Here is an 8526-nt window from a genome sequence, read left to right on the forward strand (position 1 = left end):
CCAGACCAGGAACCTGTCCCGGGTGAAACCGGGGGCATTTGGGTGGTTCCCCGGTGACACAGGGCAGCTCTGAATTTGGGGAGCCACCCTCGTCCCTCGGGGGAAATGTCACTCACTGCCACCCCCGTGTCACTCGGGCATCGCTGCCCTTGCAGGGCTGGGCATGGCCAGCTGCTCCCCCACAGGTTTTAGGGGAAAAAAGGGAAAATTTGGAACTGCCCCAGAGCACCAGATGCTTTCCCTGCCAGCTGGGGGACGAGGATGCAGTTTGGGATGGGTGTCACTCCGGTTTGGGATCCCAGTTTGGGATGGGTGACACTCCAGTTTGGGATCCCAGTTTGGGATGGGGTCACTCCAGTTTGGGGGCCCAGTTTGGGATGGGGTCACTCCAGTTTGGGAGCCCAGTTTGGGGTGGGTGATACTCCAGTTTGGGATTGCTGACACTCAAATTTGAGATCGATGACTCTGCAGTTTGGGGTGAGTGACATTCCCAAATTGGGATCGCAATTCGGGATGGGTGACCCTCCAATTTGGGATGGCTGACCCTTCAATTTGACATTGGTGACACTCCAATTTGGGATCCCAGTTTGGGATGTGTGACACTCCAGTTTGGGATCCTAATTGGGGATGGGTGACAGTCCAATTTGGGATGGGTGACAGTCCAGTTTGGGATGGGTGACACTCCAATTTGGGATCCTTATTTGGGATGGCTGACACCCCGCAAGGAGCGGGGCCGGGAAGCAAAAGGAGCTGTGCAGTGAGTCAGGGATACCGGAATAAATCCGTGCAATGCCCCGGGGACACAGGAGCATCCTCAAACAGGAATAGGCACCTCCAGTTCGCCTGGTCCTCCCCTGCTCCTCCTACCCATTGTCTGATTTTAAATCTTCTCATTGTCTGTTTTTAAATTTCCTCATTGTCTGATTTTAAATCTCTTCATTGTCTGCTCATTCTTGTCCCTGACACGCGTGACACACAGGTGACATCTGGCATGTGGCAACATGTGGCGTTTCCTGCACCAGCCAGAAAAGACCCTGGCCTTGGGTATTCTCCTGGTTTTGTGCCCAGTTTCCTCCAGAAAATCTCTGGAGCGAGAGTCGAGGACTGCTACAAGTAGAAAACAACGGAAAATATTCTGGAAGACAAGTTATAAAATACAGATGCTGCTTTGTCTTGGGCAGTGTCCAACCAGTTGGGGCTGTAGAAAACAGAAATCACATTAAAAATTCACCAAGGGGACAAAGTTATCTCTGTTTCCATGTGGAACAGCCCAATATTTGCTCCTACAGCAGAAGGAAAATGTGCAAGTTTTTCGCCGCGTTGCAAAACTCCCCAAGTTTTGGCAACTTCTGCCCGAACGGCCTTGCCCTCGACATCGAGGTATGACAAAGCCGAGGTTCTTCCCCTCCCTGAGCCCTGTCAGAGGTGATGGAGGGGCCAAGGACAACATTTCCAAAGCCTGGTGGGTGCAACCAGGAACTGGAGCGGAGGAATGAGGCTGGGAGGGGCTCGGGGCTCCCACCTGGCAATTTCCAGGTGCGGGAAATGTGAACTCAAGCCGATGCTTGTGGCAGGTGTGTCACCAGCTCTGATGAAAGAGGACCTCATGCAGGTATAAAAGGGCTGCTCCAGGCTCCCGGGTCACACCGACGGATCCATCCCCTGCAAACCCTCCTCGGAGACCAGGGTGAGTAGGACAAGGATGGTCCTTGCAGGGAAAAGGGTGAGGGAGAAGCAGTTTGGGATCCACCAGCCCAGGGCGATGGGTTCTCCTCGGGGTAGAGCAGGAGGTTGGTTTGGATTGGAAAATCAGGGCAAATTAATGGGATTTTGGTGACATCTTGGGTGGAGGCAGCACTAATTCTGTGCCCTCTGCCCTAAACGTCCTCGCTGGCGGTGCCCCGCTGGCCTGACCCTGCTCCCCTCACCTGAGAAAGGTCCCCAGGTGTGCTGGAACAAGCTGCTTCTTTGGCAAAGCCAAACCGGAGCCATAACCCAGCAATATCCCCAAATCCCCTCATTTTCTGCCCCTCAACAAGGAGCAGCAGGTGCCCCTGGCTCAGGCGCAGCTCAGGGATCTCAAACCGGAGTGTCACCCATCCCAAACTGGGATCCCAAACTGGAGTGTCACCCATCCCAAACTGGGATCCCAAATTGGAGCGTCACCCATCCCAAATTGGAGTGTTAAACATTCCAAATTGGAGGGTCACCTATCCCAAATTGCGATCCCAAACTGGAGTGTCACCCATCCCAAACTGGAGTGACACCCATCCCAGATTAGGATCCCAAATTGGAGTGTTAAACATTCCAAATTGGAAGGTCACCCATCCCAAACTGGGATCCCAAATCGGAGTGTCACCCATGCCAAATTGGAGTGTCACCCATGCCAAATTTCATCCTTGTCCCCCAGCCAATTTTTGGCTCCTCTCACGCCCTCGAGCTTTGTCCCCAACCCCTGCAGGTCCTTCCGGAGCTCAGCCATGTCCACCAGCACCCGCAGCCACGCCGGCAGCCAGCAGCTCCCGGGGAACTGCACCCTGGAGAAGGCCCTGAAGACCGTGGTGGATGTGTTCCACCAGTACAGCATCCGCCAGGGCCAGGCCGACCTCCTGAACCTCAGCGACTTCAGGACGCTGCTGACGGAGCAGGCGCCCGCCTTCCTGGGGACCTGCGTGAGTGCCGGGGGACAATCCCACGGGGATGGGGCTCTGGGGGACACGGGGCACTGGGGGGTTCCATCACACCCGGTCTGGGGTCACTCCTGCTCTGATTTTTTTTTTTTTCTGATTTTTTTCAAGGCCCAATCCAAAGATTCTCTTGTTGATGGCAGATAAATTGTTGTGGAGTCTTTGTCAGCAATCTCGCTCTGGCTCTGGTTATGATCCGAGCCGTCGTTTCTAATGGTGTAAAAATTGGTTTTGGAGATCTGTAGGATGAGAAAATCCCTTTCATTATCAACAGAGGATCCCTCTTTGAGGTCCCATTGAAATATGAGACCAAACAATTGCATTTTTTCTCCCAACACCACAAGAAGAAACAGCTGTGGCCTTTCTCAACTTTCTCATCTTTCTCTCAGCTCTGAGAGCTCTGGGGCATCTAATGTTGCAGTCTCCTCTCAATGAGTTGAAAAGTGGTGCAAGTTCATTGTTGGTGATTCCCAAAACTGGCCCGGCCCAATTGATTTCTCCTAAAAGCCGCTGTGTCCCCAGCCACAGGGGTTTGGGACAAAAGCCTTGGGACAAATCCTCTGGGACAAAATCAGGCCCCTGTCCCACCTTGGAACCCCCTGTCCCAGCCCCCTCCTCCCCCAGCACCTCTGGGGTGATCAAAGCCACCCAAAATTAAACCTCTGGGGTTCAAAGCCACCTAAAATTAAATCTCTTGGGTTCAAAGCCTCCCAGAATTAAACCTCTGGGCTTAATTTGGGGCTAAGGGCAAGGGAGGGGAGGGCTGCGACATCCAAACCCTTCCCAGGGCAGCTCCGGGGTGGATCCAGGGATGTGACCTCACCTTTGTGTCCCCAAATTCAGAACAGGAACCAGGCTGGCTACCTGGACAAGCTCTTCCAGGAGACCGACCTGAACAAGGACAAGGAGCTGAGCTTTGAGGAGTTCACCATCGTGCTCAGCAAGCTGGCCGACGACGCCCACCGCATCAGCCACGGCTCCGACCGCTGCGGGCCGGACCAGGACTGAGCCCGGCGTGGGAAACGGGAGAGGGAAGCTTCGGGAATTGGGCTCTGGCTGCTCCCTGCCTGCCTGGAACAGCCCCTGGAGCAGCCCCTCCGATTTGGGATCCCAGTTTGGGATGGGTGACCCTCCAGTTTGGGATCCCAGTTTGGGATGGCCGATTCTCCAATTTGGGATCCCCATTTGGGATGGGTGACCCTCTAATTTGGGATCCCAATTTATGATGGCTGATTCTCCAGTTTGGGATCCCAGTTCGGGATGGGTGACTCTTCAATCTGGGACAATAAAGCATCACTTGAAGTTCTCGGAGCCTTTCCTGTCTCTTCATCCATCCGGGGGGTTGAAGGAAGGATGGTTTTGTTGAGGAAGGATGGTTTTGTTGGGAAAAATCCTCATGAAGCAAAATGTTCCCAGTGCCCGAAATCCCATGGTTTGTGTTTGGGATTTCAGGATACGTCCATGATGATTTTCTGCTGTTCTGGGAGAGACACAGAGTCCAGACACTTCCATGTCTCAACCCTGCAACATCCCAAACATCCCAAACCCCAAATCCTGGATCTCTGGCACTGGGAATGCTCTACTTGATGGTGATTTGGGAAGTTGGGGTATTGGGGTGTTGGGATATGGACCCCAGGGGGACAAAACAGCTGCTCTGCCCACAGCAGCCACTCTCCTGCCCCAAAAGTGCATTTTGAAAGAATTTTGCAGCTCCAACCTCGGGGTGTCCCTGCGGGCACTTCCAGCAGATGCTGAGCTGCTCCTGTTCCGCTCCATGGATCCCTGGCCGAGCCTGGGCCTTGGGGACAGCTGGGCAGGGAGGTCGCCCTGCAAGAGCCACCAAAAGGGTGCCAGCACCCGTCCCTGTGACCCTCAGCACTGCCACTTGAACCCCATCCTAAAAACCCCAAAATTCTACTTTTTCCGCCCTGTGTTAATTCGACTACCACACAACTCAAACCCTTGTGGCTTGTAATTCCTCACACAAGGTTGGCAACTTTTTCCACTGGCTAAAATTGAAGCCACAGCTGTTTTTGACTTCGTGCCAAGGCCTCCGAGCCCCTGCCAGGGTCTGGGGACAGCCAGGGCAGCCAGAGGGATGTGCTGGGTTCCCACAGCCGGGCACCTCGATGCCCACTGCCCACCCACACCTGGGGGTCACCCCTGGCTCGGGCCCACCTTGGAACCCCCTGTCCCCCACCCCCTGAGCCCCACCCTGGCACCTCCGGGGCGATCAAAGCCACCCAAGGAGGTTTCCTGAAATTGCACCAAAGCCCCGCAACGCCGCGGCCGCTCCCGGGTTGTGAAACGCCCCCGCGGTGCCCGGACGTCCTGTTCTGCAGCAGATCCTGCCCGTGGTGAAAGCAGAGCGCCCAGAGCAGGGCTGGGGGCTGGGGGTGCAGCATCCCGGGCTCCTTTCACCTGGGAAAGGCCTCCGAGATCGACTCCAGCCTGGGGTCTGCTCACCCAGGCCATGTCCGGTGTTGCCCTGATTTTTAAAAGCGTTAAGTTGTCTTTTATAGTTCTTTTGAAAGTTTTAAAGTTCTTGTAAAACTTCTTTAACCTTCTGATCGTGTTTTTATGTTGGAGAGTCAGAGTTCCCACACAGTTTCATGGATGAATAGAATAGTTTACATATTTCTCTGTAAATAGAAATGATTGATTGATCTTTGGACCAGTGTGGTTGGAGAGGTGGTAATTCCATCCTCCAATCCACAGTCACCTCTGGAATTCTATAAATACCAGATGTTTGAGTAAAATTGGGGTTTTTTTTCTTTTGAACTTACCAAGCATCTGCGCACTCATTTTGTGTCCAACAGCGACAGTCCAGCCCTTCCTTGGACACCTCCAGGGATGGGGACTCCAAACCTCCGTGGTCTGGTCGTCCTTTCCAGGAGGAAATTCCTGCTGGAATCCTGCTCCTTGCTGCTGGTGCCCTGTGCCAGCTCCTCTGGAGCTCCTGAACTCGCCCCAGGCTTTGTTTTGGCTTCCACCCCCGAGCTGGGCAGGTTCAACATCCAACAAAGCCCAGACGAGCTGCTGAGTCAGCAGGCAGCTCATGTGGATGAGGGAACGCTGGAAAATCTCGTTTTGCTCCCAAAACGGGGCAGCTGGGAGCCGCCAGGGCCAAAACAGCAGCACCAAAAGCCACAAAGGCAGCGCAGAGCCCCGGAAAGCGAAACCCGAGCGCGCCTTTCCGCCACACCTGGGCTCTGCGGCTCAGGGCGCACCCGGGCTGGGAGAACCCAACTTGGCACGGGTGGGACGGAGCCCCTGGAGCCGAGCCAGGCCGGGAACACGCCCGGATCATCTCTCGGGGTTCCTGCAGGCAGGGCATGGCCCCGGTGCCGCCGGCGCCCCGGTGTCACGCGGGTGGCACTCGGCGTCCTGCTGCGGGCTCGGGGATTTTGGAGGATTTTACCAAGCTCAGGGGTGCACCAGAGTGGGGACATCTTGGGATCGTGGGTGTGTTTCTCCCCCTGGCATCAGAAAACAGCCCCGGGAAGGAGAAAAATGTGGAAAAATCCCAAATGAAATGTTTTTTGGTTTTTTTTTCACCCAGAGCTGGTGGAGAATCCCAGCAGGTGAGGGGACAGGGCCACCCCCGAGGCCACCTGAGCCCGTGACACCCCGAGCTTGCGGGAAAAGCCACAGAGCCCCTTTTGGGGAACTTCCCGGAGCCTTGAGCAATGCCAGGGGTGTTGTGGGGCCAGCCTGGAGCGGGATGGGGACGTTTCACAACCGGCTCGGCTATAAGAGACCCTGAGGTGGCACCTGGCCCCGCGCCCGCCCCAGGAGACCTCGCTGCGGTGGCAAGATGAGCAAGGCAAGTGCAGGGGGTGTTTGGGGTGTCCGTGCTCTTTTCCAGGTCATCCGAGGGGTGAGGATCCCCAGGAGGCTTCTCTTGGTCCCAACCCCACGTCCTGGCGGAGCAGAACCATCCCCAGCGCCCGTGAGGAGAGAGGTTCCTCCTGCAAGAGCTTCCCGACTACCAGAGAGGCGCCTGGATGTCAGATCTCCTGCTCTGTGTCCCCACTGAGGGTTTTGGGGTGTTCTCATCTCCTCTGTGTCCCTACTTAGGGTTTTTGGGGTGTTTTCACCTACTCTGTGTCCCCACTGATGGTTTTTGGGGTGTTCTCGCCTGCTCTGTGTCCCCACTGATGGTTTTTGGGGTGTTCTCACCTGCTCCGTGTTTGTTATCAGCTGCTCTGGTGGGGACCAGGCCCATTTTGGGGACAAATCATCTCAGAGCTCTCATCTGTTGGTTCATGGAGGCCGCGAGGTCCTTCAGCCTCCTTGGAGAAAACACCAACAGCTCCAAAAAGGAACATTCCCCCCCAGAAAAGAAGGGCTGGGCCCAACCCCGTGCTCCCAGATTTTCCTGTCTCGTTGGCGTGACCGTTTCTCTGCAGGGCCAGCAGAGCCAGGAGCCGCTGTCGGAGCTGGAGAAGGCCATGGACGTCATCATCGACGTCTTCCACCAGTACTCGCGGCGGGAGGGGGACAGGGACACCCTGACCAAGAAGGAGCTGAAGCTGCTCATTGACAAGCAGCTGGCCAATTACCTGAAGGTGAGGGTGCCTGGGTGTCCTCGGGGTTTGGGTTCCTGCTCTGCCCTCCTGCCCAACCGCCCCACCCCAAACTTTCTCCGTGAAGGAACCCTCACAGCTCTCATCCCCTCATCCCCTTCTCGGCAAAATCCAGCCGCGTGTTGCCCAAAATCTCCTTTTTCCCCTGGAAGCCACACCACAAACTCTCCCCAAATCCCATTTTCCGTTGGAACTCACCTTCCTAAAGCCAAGGGAAAGTTTTTTCCACCTGGGGTGGGGGAAAAACCGAGGGGATTTTGCCCTCACCTTGCCCCCTCCTCCTTGGCAGCACGTGAAGAGCAAGGCCACCATCGACCAGATCATGAAGGACCTGGACGTCAACAAGGACGCCCAGCTCAGCTTTGGGGAGGTGATGCTGCTGGTCACCCGCGTCACCTGCGCCACCCACGAGCACCTGCACGAGGTGGAGGACCACCAGCACCAGCACCAGCACCAGCACCACCACTGAGCCCCTTCCTTCCCCTCCGAGGGCTCCTGGAGCTTGGAGAAGGTTCCGGAGCTGAATCCAGCCTCAAATCCCTCCCTCCTTCCTCCCCTTCCTCCTCCTCTTCCTCCCGGCGCCGTGGTTCTGCTGCCAAATAAAGATTTCTGAAGCTCTCCGTGGGTTTTCCTGGGTTTTTCCTCTCCTAAATCCCCTTTTAGGACAGGCTGCAGGTTCCCAGGGCTGGGGTGGGGGCCTGGGAATTTGGGACTCACCGCAGCAGCTTCTGCGCTCCAGAGGTTGGGATTGCACCAGGATTTGATAGATTTTTGCATTTCCAACTGGAAAAAAACCCGTATTTTGGCCTGGAAACTCTGCACAGGTGTCCTAAACCTGAGCTGTGGTGGTGAGCCGGGGCTGGGAGGAAGGATGGGGAGGGATGAGCACAGTTTTCTCTAGGAAACCCCTTTTTAGGGCATTTTTGCTCCACAGGTGGTGGTGGTCAAGTTAAGTTTTGGGCAGCTGAGCTCTGTGTGGAAAAGAACGTGAAACAACCCAAATCCCTCACTCAGAACACCCCAAATTTTCACCAAAAAGGGTGAGGGAGAAGGTGTCTGGGAACATCGATGGGGCTTCCCAGGCTCTGGATTCCCAAACCACTTTTGGGGCAGGAAAAGAACCGGAGCTGATTTCCCAAGGGTGACTCAAAGCCCTGAAACCGCCCGGCTCCGGGAAGGAACCTTCCAGAAGCTTCCCCAAAGCAGCAGAGCTGAAGCAAGACACAATTAACACAAGACTTCCCCAGGTT

General features: G+C 55.6%; 2 protein-coding genes across 2 annotated transcripts; both read left to right on the forward strand.

Moving 5' to 3' along the window:
- The first annotated feature begins 1577 nt into the window (after positions 1-1577).
- On the forward strand, positions 1578-3993 carry LOC115498499 (protein S100-A12). Its single transcript, XM_030291631.4, has 3 exons — positions 1578-1687; positions 2462-2672; positions 3531-3993. The coding sequence occupies exons 2-3, from the start codon at positions 2481-2483 to the stop codon at positions 3693-3695; spliced, it is 357 nt and encodes a 118-aa protein (XP_030147491.4). The 5' UTR covers positions 1578-1687; positions 2462-2480; the 3' UTR covers positions 3696-3993.
- Positions 3994-6404: 2411 nt separating this feature from the next.
- LOC115498509 (protein MRP-126) lies at positions 6405-7896 on the forward strand. The gene is made up of 3 exons (XM_030291645.4): positions 6405-6513; positions 7100-7258; positions 7566-7896. The coding sequence occupies exons 1-3, from the start codon at positions 6505-6507 to the stop codon at positions 7743-7745; spliced, it is 348 nt and encodes a 115-aa protein (XP_030147505.3). The 5' UTR covers positions 6405-6504; the 3' UTR covers positions 7746-7896.
- Positions 7897-8526: the final 630 nt, after the last annotated feature.

This window comes from Taeniopygia guttata, chromosome 25, assembly GCF_048771995.1.
Source record: "Taeniopygia guttata chromosome 25, bTaeGut7.mat, whole genome shotgun sequence".
Taxonomy (NCBI): domain Eukaryota; kingdom Metazoa; phylum Chordata; class Aves; order Passeriformes; family Estrildidae; genus Taeniopygia; species Taeniopygia guttata.

What these genes read in the sequence shown, in the direction of transcription:
- LOC115498499 (XM_030291631.4), top strand. Translation starts at nt 2,481, where the DNA reads ATGTCCACCAGCACCCGCAGCCACGCCGGCAGCCAGCAGCTCCCGGGG. An exon ending in CCGCCTTCCTGGGGACCTGC is followed by an intron (nt 2,673 to 3,530) that starts GTGAGTGCCGGG and finishes CCCCAAATTCAG; the next exon opens with AACAGGAACCAGGCTGGCTA.
- LOC115498509 (XM_030291645.4), top strand. An exon ending in AGCTGGCCAATTACCTGAAG is followed by an intron (nt 7,259 to 7,565) that starts GTGAGGGTGCCT and finishes CCTCCTTGGCAG; the next exon opens with CACGTGAAGAGCAAGGCCAC.